This window comes from Epinephelus moara, chromosome 12, assembly GCF_006386435.1.
Source record: "Epinephelus moara isolate mb chromosome 12, YSFRI_EMoa_1.0, whole genome shotgun sequence".
NCBI classification, from domain to species: domain Eukaryota; kingdom Metazoa; phylum Chordata; class Actinopteri; order Perciformes; family Serranidae; genus Epinephelus; species Epinephelus moara.
Window position 1 is genome coordinate 38,170,126 of NC_065517.1, and position 13,962 is coordinate 38,184,087.

The window sequence follows — 13,962 nt, forward strand, 5'->3', positions numbered from 1 at the left end:
CAGCGACTTTTTTTAAAACTTCTAACACAGTCGGACTATGTTTACGAGCACAAGAGTTCAGCGAGCCACCGAAGGACCGCCCTGCAGATTTACTATTGGTTCTGCAATGTAGGGAGTTTTTTTAAACTCTGAAATTGTATCTGCCCATCTAAACACAAAATCAGGGAGAAAGACATCAGTCTTTAGTTAAGCAAAGCATCTAAAGACTGACTTGTGAGTCTAAATAAAGGCATAAAAAGCCAAAAAACAGTCTTAACGTTATCACTTAACGTTACCTTGGAGATACAACCAAACACCTTTTGTCGAGCTCAGCACAGACAGAGGTAAACTGGGGAGCTCTGCTGTTGTTACTTTGCAATATATGTCATTTTAACTTTTAAGGTATAACTGCATGCACTGTAGATTGTTTATGATTGATTGATTGATTACAGTCACTGTGGCTTCTGTCAGCTGTCAATGAGCTGTTAATGAGCTGTCATCTGTCTGTGGCTCAGTTAATGTGATGTATCTTCGGCTGTGCAGAGGACCGTGGGTCAGAATAACCAGAAGAGCATGCTGGTTTGCAGACAGCAGAATGCGATTGGATGCATTAGGACATCCTTGTTTGTTTGCTTTTCTCCCATACCGCTTTACTGCTATCTTATCTGTGTGTCCTAATACCCCTACTGCCACTACTTAGTAAGCTATAAAAAGATTTAGTGAGTACCAATACAAAGTATGTCAAATGCAGTGTGCCAAAAATACCAGGATGTCCTACTGCATCTGGCTGCATTTTATAAGCCAGCGTGCTTTTCTGGCTATTCTGACCCACAATCCTCTGTGTGGGGGAAGATGCGTCACATCGACTGAGCCACAGACAGATGACATCTTGACAGCTTATTGACAGCTCACTGACAGCTCTCAGAAGCCACAACAAGGGATGACAGCACATTCAAGTGACTGATGACCAGTCGAATAGTAATAATAGGAATACTTATTGTTTAAGGGAACAAATTAGTCATAAAGATTACTACAACAAAAGAACCTAACTATAGAAATATCAATGATACTGCATTTTAGAATCTACAGTGTATACAGTTAGAACTTAAAAGGTAAAACTACACATACTGTAAAGTAACAACAGCAGAGCACTCTGGGTTGACCTCTGTCTCTGGAGAACTCGGCAAATGGACTTTTTGTTTTATCTCCAAGGTAACCGATATATGAGCAAGAGGGTCAAAGTTAATGGTGCAATGTTATGATGTAGTAGTATGTCCTGACTGTGTGCATACTGCATTCAACAGCAGATACTTTGTTAGGGCACCTGTGATACAAACTGAAGTAAAAAGAATATGCGATTCTGGATGCAGCTTATGTATTAGGACATACTAAATCTTTTTCTGGCATACTAAATAGTGTGGTAGTATGGGTACTGGAATGCACTGTGTGTTTCCATGCTAGCATGCTAACATATGCTAATCAGCAAACACACGTACAGCTGAGGCTCATGTCTAAAGAATTTCATGGGAATCCATCCAATAGTTGATGAGACATTTTGCTGAAAACCACAAAAGGTCATCTTCATGGTGGAGCTGGATGAAAAGTCAGGGGATCAGCAAGGTCAGAGGGATTCATCCTCTGAGGATCAGGGATATCTGTACAATATTTTAAGGCAAGCCATCCAACAGTTGTGGAGATATCTCAATGTGGACCAAAGTGGTGGGAGAACTGACCAACAGACTGACATTGCCAGCCACAGAGCCTTGTGTGGCAAGAAACTAAGAAGGTACAACAAAATCAGCCTGATGTGAGAATAGTATCTTCTAAATCTAAAGACTCAGTTTTGAGCTCAATGAGTGCGTTTACAGTATCCATTCAAACCAGTCGTAGAATGACATACTTCATATGTAGGGTTGAGCTGGATACTTGGATAAAATGAGTATCTGGTTTGGATAATGTAACTGTTACGAGGTCAAGTGTCATCTGAGTAAAATGTGACAACATCTGTACTCTTGATGAATGAAAATCATTATTTGAGCAACTGTGTCCAATCTCATCTCTCAGGTGATTAGAAATGCTCTGAAGCTCAGGACACAGATAGCCCACCTAGTAGAGCATGCAGCCCAGGTTCGATTCCGACCCCTGGCCCTTTGCTGCACAACATCCTTCCTCTCTCCCTTAGTTCATGTCTGTCTGTCCTATTTGATAAAGACTAACAAGGCCAAAAATAATCGTAAGAAATAAAAATAAAAATAGAATTACCGCCTCTTGGTTGTATGCCTCTGTGCACCAGTCAAGTTGTAATACAGTTTACATCCATGTCTGTGGAAACATGCTTCACACACATTGATTCAGTATCTGACCAAATGTCTCCCCTTCTGTTCCTGAGATATGACCTTGAGTAGCCAGGGAAAGTGTTTTATGCATAAAATTATGATGCCACAGTAAAGCTGACTTTTGACCTTTTGGATATAAAATGTCCTCACTTCATAATTTTATCCTGTTAGACATTTGTGTAAAGTTTTGTCATAATTAGAGTATGAGTTCTTGAGTGATGGCTAAACACGTTTCGTGAGGTCACAGTGACCTTGACCTTTGACCTTCAACCACCAAATTCTATTCAGTTCATTTTAGAGTCCAAGTTGACATTTGTGTCAAATTTGATTGATTGATTGATTGATTGAAGTTTATTTTGAACATATTAAAAATAAAAAGAAAAAAGGTAAAGAATACAACAACAAATGATAACAAGTTATCCATGTTCAAAAAGGAGTGGGAAGAAGTCGAAACTTATCTAGTCCCACCCCTTCTCCTACACTAATGATTTACATATATATCATATCTATCCTACTTCCCCAATATTGCTACCACTGATAATAATATTAATCATCATAATAATAATAGCAATAAAAATAATCACCATAATGAAAACAACAAAACAACAACAAAATAATAATGATAATGATAATAATAACCATGATTGTACAATGTTCACCCTCTGTATACATACACCTGCATCAATGTGAAAGGACAATGCGAAGAGAAAGAAGAAGGAAAGGACTAACAATAACAAAACAATAACAAACATAACTGTCAGAAAGGAGCAGTTAATGATGTACGTAAATAAATAAATAGAAAAATAAATGACGAGTAAGAGCATCCTATGGACACCTGTAGTGACTGTCACACTCCCATTTCATCCCTGTATCCCATGAAAACATATTCTTTATATTTTATTTTAAACTGTTTTATGTTTGGACATTGTTTTAACTCCTCACCCATACCATTCCACAGTCTCACCCCACAGAATGAAATGCAAAATCGTTTTCTGTTTGTGCGGATTTTATTAATTTTAAAGTTATACTTCCCTCTTAATTGATAACCCCCCTCTCGATCCCCAAACAATTTTTGTATATTTTGTGGTAGAAGGATATTTTTTGCTTTATACATAATTTGTGCTGTTTGGAATTTCACTATATCTGTAAGTTTAAATAATTTTGACTGCAAGAAGAGTGAGTGAGTATGATCCAGATAACCGACATTATGAATGACCCGTATTGCCCTTTTTTGAAGAATAATCAGTGAATTGATTGAACTCATATAGTTATTGCCCCAAATCTCTACACAGTAATTGAAGTATGGTAAGACAATGGAACAGTATAGGATACGGAGTGATTTATGATCCAGAACCTGTTTTGCTTTGTTTAAAAGTGAAATGCTTCTTGATAACTTGGTCTGTATATGTTTGATGTGTGGTTTCCAACTGACTTTCTCATCTATTATAACCCCAAGGAATTTAATTTCATTAACCCTTTCTATCTGCACCCCATCTACCTGTATTTGTACCTGCATATTAATTCTGTAATTTCCAAATAACATCATTTTTGTTTTATTTAAGTTTAATGATAATTTATTTCTGTCAAACCATACTTTCAGTTTACTCATTTCTTTAGTGATTTCCTCCAGTAGCTTTTTTAAATCCTCCCCAGAACATAAAATATTTGTGTCATCAGCGAACAACACCAACTTCAATACCTGTGACACTCTACAAATATCATTAATATACATAATAAAGAGTTTGAAGATTGTCCTTCAAGGTGTTCTTGAGATATCCTATTCACAAAAATGAGACGGATTCAAGATCACAGTGACCATGACCTTTGACCACCGAAATCAAATCAATTTATCTTTAAGTCCGAGCTAACATTTGTGCCAAATCTGAAAAAGTCTCCCTCAGGTGTTGTTAAGATATCACATTTGCAACAATGATGGAGACAAGGTTACAGTGACCTTGATCTTTGACCTTTGACCACCAAAATCTAATCATTGAATCCTAATGGACGTTTGTGCCAAATTCAAAGAAATTCCCTCGAAGCATTCTTGAGATATCATGTTGTCAAGTGAATATGAGATGTTCCTGGATGACCTTTCATTGCTGCAGTGAGATGAACTGACAGCACCGACTGTCCTCCTGCTTCTGTGCCACACAAAAAAATGACTGCGACAGGAAAGCTACAATTGCGCTGCAGGAAGTGGTCGATTTAGCTCACCTGACAGGTAGATGTTGTCTCCCGCCGAGATGACACTGAAGAACTCGCGGTCGTAGAAGGGCAGGCTGGCCAGCGGGTACCACTTACTGTTCTGGGGGTTAAAACAGGTGACTGCTGTCAGGGAGCGCTGGTTCATCCCGATCGCCTGACGCCCTCCCACCAGAACTATCACCTCGGCTACACCTAGAGGACAAAGGGAGCGGGAGGAGGGTGGAGGGAGAGGATGATTGGGGTGGACAAAGGAAGAGAAGAGATGGGAGAGAACAGGCCATCAGGGAAGGTTTCCACCAGTAAATACAAGCCGAGATCGAATCAAAGCCCCTTTGAGACGACTCTGTGCTGCAGTAACTAACAGCCGAAATGTTTGTGCCATGTTGTCTGACAAGTATTTACCCATATGTGGCTTTGAAGGGCAAGGTGAACATCTTTATACATCTACAGTAATAATGGCACCTTTTAAAGAAAAGCTTTTCATAGGACCTTGACAGGCTGCATGAAAACCCGACAAACACAACCAGCCATACATTAGAAGTCTGCTGTTTTGAATTCAGCAGGCCTTGGCTGTCCCAGAGTCAATAAGCTTGTCTGGAAATGCAAAACAAAATGCAAAATAGAAAAAGTTTCCTCTTGGTCACAGGAAACCAGCGAGTTAAATAGGAAAGTATAACTCAATTACCAAGACTGATGGGGCTGCCATTCGTACGGCTGCCGCCCAGCTCTCTCTTCCTACACACCGTACAGAAACTATCTTACACATTCACTTGTCGGCACACTCGCACTGAAATATACACTGTGTTTGAGACATGGCGTGAGGGAATCACAAAATCAATAGGTGAGAATCAATTTGTGTACATATGTACATGGAGGAGTGCCCGGTCTCATATACACACACGTGCGCCGAGTGTGATTAAGAAGATACTTGAGACACATTCAGCCCTCGTCCCTGTTACTCCTCAGCCGATCTCTGCTCTCAGACACGCATCCATGCACACACTCACACACACGGAGGGAGCCGCTGGATAAAGACACCAGTGATCCAAAACACACAAACAGGTTGGCAGGCTGCCACATGCGTGTCTCAGGTCCTCTCAGTCTTCAGCAGCAGGCTCCAGCGAGCAGGCAAGACGACGAGCCGCCAGACAGAAATGAGCTGTGTGTTTGTAAGCAGCGGGCAGGCGGGCAGAGGGGAGGCGAGCCAGGGAGGAAGAGGAGGGCGATACAGAGAGAGAGAGAAGAGAGGGAGAGTGGGGAGGGGGGGGGGGGGGGGGGGGGGGGGACTAATCTTCATACACTCCAAACCAAGGCTAACCACTGGTTCATCTGCTCGGATCGATACGTTTTCCACACAGACACTCGCTTGACAGGCACATCCATAGGCAGCTGTCTTCCCCGTCTGTTTCTTTCTGTTAAAAAACTATCCCCTTATTTTTTTTTTCCTCTTAAGCTTCTCTTTTTCTTTCAAAGCTGGTAAAACAGAGAGTATTTCTCTAGGAAGAGGAAAAGGGTAAGAGAGGAGAAAGATACAAAAACTACAATGGGCTTTGGTGAGGCTGAGCAAACAGACAGAGCGGTAAGCACTGCCTCAGACGTATCGTGGACATACAGCTTAGACTTAGTGGACAGCTTAAAGCTGACTGGCTCTTTTTCCTCGCTGAGATTTTAAGAACATGTTCCCCCCTGCGTGGGAAGGGGAAAAAAAAAAGTGATGGCTCAAGGAGAAATTGTGACAGCGAGGATGAAGGTACACGAGCTAAAAAAAGGACAATCACGGCGATATATGGAGGGCGTAGGAGTCGTGCGCGTCGCCGCCCTTTCTGGCAGCTCAAACTTGGAGAGCTGCTATAAAAGATTTGAATCCGTTCCCATCATTGGCCCCACAGCTTCATGGCATCGAGCCTCACACACTCCAAACCTCAAACGGCCCTCAAGACCTCCAGCAGACCTTGGATATGCAGCTAATAAATGGGAGTGTGGTTTTATAGAACAGTCGCAGCTACAGCGGCTGTTCTTTGAAAAAAAATTAAGTGAAAACAGGCTCTTTGTCTTCCCCTCTCATGAGCCTCCAACCGTACCTACACACACACATTAATTATATTGACTTTGCTCGGCTATTGTTCTTCCTGGTGATTAGTTTGCTGCTATTGCTGTACGTGTTTGTACTCCGTTTCCCTTTATCACACGCAATTTTTCAACTTCATTGGATTTTAAAAGTTTGACTGTTTTCTCTGCCTTTATAGGATTACATTTTCATCTCTTTTCATCTCCTTTTCTTTCATCCTATTAGCTGTTTCAGTTTGTTGATATTGACTGCCTCAATTAACTTGGCAAAGTTTCTGTGTCTGTGTCTCAGCCAATTTGGGATTTTCTTTTTGCCGTGCACACGTCAATCAATGTGTCCTACTGTTTGTTCTAATATCTGTAAAGATTCGTATTGTTGAGGAGGATATATTAAATTCCATTTAAAACATAGTGGCCGATGTGCAAGTACTAAAATTCAAGTTCCTTCTGGTTTGTTGGATTTTTTTCCGCTTTAGTCTGAAAATGTAAACACGGAATAAAACTGAATAAAAAATAAGAGAAATAATAAGTTATTTCTTCTGTTTTTTCTGCATAGAATTTCTCCTTCTTGAACCCCCACAGCGTCTAATTAAGCCAGTTTAAGCAATTCCACATGCGGCTTCAACGTGCTGCATTGTACGTCTGCGCACATGCAGGTCTTTATTATCACCTAGTGAACATGTGCGGGGTTGTTCCTGGCTCTTTCCGCTTGGTCACACACGTCAGGAAGAGTCCACATCTGGGCGCCGAGGCTGCAGCGCAGCTCTGACCCCTGAAGCCCCGAACACATTCACAAGCTAACACAACCCAACAACCGGCCTGTCAGAGCGCAACAACACAGGAGAGCGGCACCACTGACGGGGAGTGACGGCATCGGATCAGATGGTTGCGGGGGTGTGTGCATGTGTGTGCGTATGTGTGAGTTTTTCCTCCGAAAAACGAAGCCTCGCAGGGACGGCTGTCAGTCAGTCGGAGGTTTGATGGGAGTTGGGTAGAGGGATGAAGTGATGGTGGATCGAAGGATGGAGACGAGCGGTTGGGGATGAAGGGATAACCAAGTCTTGACAGCTCTTGTTTTTTTTCCCTGACGGAGTTTATACCCATGGCAGTTTGGGAAGAAAATGTCTGCTTCTCCTGATTGTTACTGACCTTTTGTTATTTTCTGGTATATTTTTAACCTGTCTATATTCAGGAAAAATCAACAGAGCACAACTTTTGAGTAGCACCCTTCTTAGGGCAAACATAAACATAATTCTTAAGTGGATTCTGCCTTGTGCTGCCATAATCTTTGGCTTTTGGCCGGTGCAGCTCTACAGGAAGTGTCTTGTCTATAGCCAGGCATTTTTCCTGCATAGAGAATTACGAGGTGGCTGCCTCCATCAAATTTGTCCCTCCTCCAGCGCTCGACAAAAACTCTGATGGGTGTCAAAATGGAAAACACTGTCTTGTCACAAGCTTTGCACTTGGTGGATTTCTGTCATTTGTAACTGCAGGTGCGGTATTACGCTGATGTTTTGGTGCTGTATCTTAATGAGCAAATTCACCGGGAATGGTGACGCCAAAACTGGCAAGGAGGAAGAAAGGAGCCGTCTGTTTTGGATCACAGAAAAGCGTCACAATGTTACCGCTGGTACTGTCTTTGCCACCACAACAACAACAACAACAACAACAACAAAAATCACCATAGAAAACAAAACTTCTTTTCCCTGCTATTTGATAATAGTTTTTTTATTGCCAGTTGGAGTTTATAGATGCTCTGGGTTTATGGATGCTGCTTCATGCGCCTCTATATATGTGTTTGAGAGCTGTCTTATATTTCAGCCTACTGCTACTACAATGTTGACACCATTGAAATCTAAGGAAACTAATCAAATGTAAGGGAAAAAAAAAATTAAAATCACTTGATTGACTTTTGGTTTCACACTGGGCACAAACAGCAGACTACCAGGTGAAAGTTCCGAGTTTGATTGACCCATCCACCTCTTCTTCCGCCTGCCCTTTATGGACTTTCTTGCTCTTCACACTACAGTCGTCGCCTGGAGTGCCAAAATAAGCTGCCACCTGGAGCATCTCATACCGCCACTTGTGTCTGAAGCCGAGTGCCACTGAACAAGCATCTGTATTTGATGAGTTGAGAGTGAGACAAGGTTGGTCGATCTGCCATTTGCTGCTGTGCAGTAGTGTCCAGTTAGAGCTTCTTCATTGAAAAAGCTGCCTGCTGCATCTGTAAATGACCCTGCTAACAGCAATGACATTGAACCAACACAGTTTAGTTGCAGGCTGTAAAATCAGAAAAGAAAAGCTGCAGCTAAAAACCTCCATAGAGCCGAGTAGAGCTGCAGAGCTGAGTGATAATTCTTTGCAGGTCTGTCACTGCAAGCAACACTTTTTACACACATGTAGTCATTTCAGCCATTAACATATTAATAGAAAAATATTGACTACCGGCACTTTAAGAAACGCCTGAAATGGTCCATTAGAACAGCGACAAACAAGTGAGACAGGAGCTGAGAGAAGCAGTATGGCAGCGTGCATTGAGCGTAAACACAGACTACAATGGCAACATCTGGACAGAGCCCAGTATTAAATCTCTCAGGAGGAGGTTTCAGTCATCGCAGGCTGTGAATTGTGTGACAAAAAAGCCCCAGAAAGTATGTATTCTGAGGGACGGACAGGCTTGTGTAAGAGCTGAATCTCAAATTGAAGTTGATGCCCTCCCACAGAGCGTGACGCGCGCACATACACAAAAAAACACCCCCTGACAGTTTCTGCGTATTGCTTCCACCCAACTCGTCTTCAACCAAATGAAACCTATCTGTGACAGGAGCACAGCGCCCGTGCTCTACCCCATGCTGGAACAAGCCGGTTCCTCACTGCGGACACACAAACACGTGAAGGTACAGTCACTCCAGAAGAGGAGAGCTTGATGGAAAGATGAAGACAGAACGGAAAGATTCTGTCGTCTCCTCTTCCCTGCTGCCACACCGGCTCTTATCTCACCTTGTTATGTGTATCCTTGCTCTCTGCCCCATGCTGCGACCCTGCTTTCACTATTCATCCTCTTTTTTACCCCGCGGCTAACACCACCCACTTTCTCCATCTATCTCTCTCTTTCACAACCAACAGGAGACTTTGCTGCATCTCTATCTCCCTTTCTCTTCAAGTCGTTCTCTCTCAAACCCCCGGGAGTTGTTGCTCTTTTTCCAATATACTCCCATTTCATCTTCCCTCACTGCGTCCTGTTCTTTCACCCCGTGCACCTTGTACCTCTCTCTCAGCCCTTTGTGACCTTACCTTAACCAGTCATACTCTGCCACAGGTACAGTCAAAGGGATACTGTGGGGTTGGATTGGGTGAAGCTGCAGAGACATATACACATACACACTGACACCTAATAGTTACTCAGCACGGCTGAAGTTGAGAGTTAAAGTGGCTCGCTAAAATGCATGTCATGTGCAAGAATTGTCCTCCCAGCTCCAGATTTCCTTGTTTGTAAGTGGTTTGTGGCAAAACAAATACAAGCTCCAAAAAAATCCATTCTTGAACGTTGAAACAGCAGTTGACAGAACAGTCTCACTCATATCATGTTATCTTCATCAGCGGTGTTTTCCCAAGGTCAAAAATGATCCATAGTCTCATAGTCTACCGCTCAGTACTGTGACATATTACCCAGTGAAACAGAATATTTGATCAGTGTACAGTTACAAGAAACATTAAAATCATATCCTTTGCATTTTAAATGGCCTCTAATGGTGGGCAGGTTTGGAGTTTAGCTGAGCTTTAATGGACTGCTGTCACAAGCCTCTTTATCCTGCCTCTTCAAAGCCCCATTTCCACCAAACACTGTTGGTATGGTACCTTTGGAACCAACAGTAACCCTTCAGACATGGTACCTAGACCGTAGTGTTTCCACCACAAACAGTACCCTTAAATGTGGGCGGGGTTGTTGTCACTCACAGCTCCGTCCAGCACTCACTGTATTTCCTCTTTTATTAGTCTGCACCTGGTTTATCGTCCACAGAACGAGGCTGCACGCCGACATTTTCAGAAAAAAATTGAACAGGCTGCAGTGAGAGTCTCTCTCCATGGGATATTTAAATATAGCAGCTTTGTGCATTTAGTCCTTCTCAGGCAAGCTCAGGGGTTTAGTGTTCAGTGCCAACAGGAACAACACTCCACAATGCTTCTTTTTCTCCGAGTGAGGATTACTGTATATGCAGTTCACATAACCCGGTCAAAATTAATATATATTAACGCTTGAAGATCCACTCATTACTTAAAGTGTATGTCACTTACAGAGTTGTCTTGCCTGTAAGCTGGCAATCATGGGTGGCACGGTTGTGGCGTTCTGACAACCCCTTATGCATGGGACCCACCGCAAGAGATTTAAAAAGTAGCAGTTAGCAGCTAACTCAAGGAAGAAGAAGTACAGTGGCCTAAATTGTCCTTACCCTCAGAGAAGAGGACAAGATTGGCTGTCATATAACAGAGACGGTAAATGATTGTTAATGCCATGTTATGCCATTGTTACAGTTTATAAAGTGCTGCCAAAGCGAATATGTCACAACAGATGCCAGCGCTATTGTTACATGTCACTCCCGTCTGTCTCATTTGATTCTGCGATGCCTGCATGCTGTCTAAAAGTACGCACTGGAGCGACATGATGCTGCCGTCATTTGGTTCTGTGTAAAAATGCAAAGGAGGCATGAAGAAGGGACTTCATAGCAGGCTTAAAGCGTGATCTCTGTGTAAAATTTGCTACAAATACCATTTTCTTCACTAAATAAATTCCAGTCCGTACCCACAGTCGGGTAGCAAAGACATGCCAACGTAGCATGCTGTTGCTAGCTAGCTAACTAGCTCTGTGCAGCTAAAAGTTGCAGATTGATTGATGGGTAGATGTCATGTTATTATTGGATGAAACTTGTTGGTACTACCATAACACAAGGACATGGTATTTTGTTTTACAGGACAATGACAAATTTGGATTTTAATATAAATTATTATTATTATTATTTTTTTTTTTGCATATATTGTTAAATACGTGCACAAAACATCTGGTGATGTCATCTAAACGACTTAAAAATATGTTTTTTAATTTAATCTCTACTTCAAAGCTCAATGTTTGAGCCATCATAGAAAAGAAGTTAATTAAGTGGTTAAACATAACCGAATATTCATTGACCATCTACTATTTCCATGACAACTGTGCAAACTCCATGGCGGCGGCTTTGGGTCAGGAGGTAGAGCAGGTCCTCCACTTATAGAAAGGTCAGCGGTTCAGAATCACTTGGACTTAAATATGATATGGACTTACACGGATAAAAATTGGATAAATGTTTGTATTGGGGACAGTGGATATGAATCTGATTGGCGCACACAATTATTACTTAACCTCACATTACTGTGCCCCTTTTTTTCTGTTTACTGGACCAGTCTTGTGATCTTACTATATAATGACGAAAACTCTGTCTGTGGGTGTGTCTGTGTGTGTGTTCCACGTTTTTCTCCTCACTGACTTGGTCAATCCATGTGAAATTTGGCACAGTGGTAGAGGGTCATGGGAGGATGCNAAGGGTTTCACCCATCACCACGCAACTTTGTAGGCATATGACCACACATAATCTGAGGGGACCCCTCCATTATTGACCCCATCAAACAAAATGGGGGCGCTACAGAGCTAATTTCTTATCTAGGCCTAACCGCCATATGGATTTTTACTAAACTTGGTAGATATGTAGAACAGGACGCCTCAAGGTGACTGGAGAAATTTAACTCTAACTGGCAACTGGGTGGTGCTATAACAGAAAAATGGCTAAAATGTGACAGATCGCTGTGGCTGCAATCATACTATCAAATTCACAAAAACTCTGTCTGAATACATTGCTCTTCTTAATGGGTTCAGTTGACTATTTAATCTGCAATTTCCTATGACCTGTATCCCAAACACACACCATTTGAAACTGTACGTGGGCAACTGTGCACTCAATGGGTATAGACTAGTGTAAATGTAAATTGGAAAATTTTGAATAAATAAAAAAAGAAAAGAAAGGTCTGCAGTTCAATCCCTGGTTCCTCCAGTCTGCATGTCCAAGTATCCTAGGGCAAGATACTGAACCCCAGATTGCTCCTTGATGCTGTGAGTACGCTGAATGGTTATAATTGTTCAAATGAACGGTTGAAAAACTGAGTGGCAGGTGGCATCTTCTACAGTAGCCTCGGCCACCAGTGTATGAATGTATGTGAATGGGTGCATGTGACAAGTGGTGTGAAAGAGCTTTAAGTGGTCGAACAGCCACAAAAGCGCTATACCAGTGCAAGTCCATTTACCATCCATTCCATCTGCTGATGAATATTATGTAATATGCACCTAGGCAGATCTTGAGATAGGATTGTTTTGTCAAATACCAGATGGTGTCATCGACCTGAAGCACACTGATGCTATATGTAACCGTATGAGAGGAAAATATGATGAAGACACTGCAGTTTTTCTCACAAGGTCTATAAATGTATTTATATGCACTTTAGAGGTAGAGACTGCAGGAATTTAAACCGCTCGCTGATGCGAATCACAAGTTCCATGAAATAATTGGATCAGAAAGTGACAGGTGAAAGGGTAACTTTGGTATTTTTCAACCTGGACACTATTTTATCATGTTTTTTGTCTAAGTGACTAATGGGAAGAACGTTTTTTACAATATGCTTTGTTGATTTAAGTTCAATACAAGGACTTGGAACTGAGGGGCTCAGATAATTATTCTCTCTGAAAACATTATGGAAAGGATCCCTACAGAGATAGACCTTTGTGTTTAAGGAGCTGTATGCGACATTCAGAGCATTAATAAAGCAGCAAACCATTATTTGCTATGAGAAGATATAGTGGAGTAATAGTGTCCTGAGCAGAGAACAAAGTCACGCTATACCCGAGTGTGTGTTTATCTGAGCTTCTCTGGTCTTCTCTGGTTGTAGTTAGACTCACAAGCTGAACTCTTGGGCTCGTAAACATAGTCCGACTGCGTTAAAAGTTTTAAACAAAGTCGCTGTAAGTCCTTCATTTCCACAATCTTGTGGACTGAGCACACGTTTGATAAAACAGAGTTAAATCTCTCGGCATCCATTTTCAAGCTCTCTGTGTGTTTGTGTCCTTGCAGACGAGAAAAGGGGGAGCACACATTTCCAGGAGGGCGTGTCCTTTTAAAAAATGCAAGAGGCGTTGCTTTGTTGCCGGCCGTTTTCTCCGGTGTGTTAAACACACTTTAGAAAGGAGTGTCCCCAGACTATCAGAAGGTGGAGATCTCTGATTGTCTGGTGGCGAGACTAGGCTGTAGTAAGCCATTCCATCTTTGCGTGCATGTGTGTATCCCACTGGTGAGCT

General features: G+C 42.0%; 1 protein-coding gene across 1 annotated transcript in view; it reads right to left on the bottom strand.

Moving 5' to 3' along the window:
* LOC126399217 (kelch-like protein 29) overlaps positions 1–13,962 on the bottom strand; it is a 359,560-nt gene that overhangs the window by 47,275 nt on the left and 298,323 nt on the right. The window contains exon 13 of the mRNA XM_050059067.1: positions 4,530–4,712. Coding sequence (XP_049915024.1) covers positions 4,530–4,712 — 183 coding nt within the window. The remainder of the gene's footprint in view (positions 1–4,529; positions 4,713–13,962) is intronic.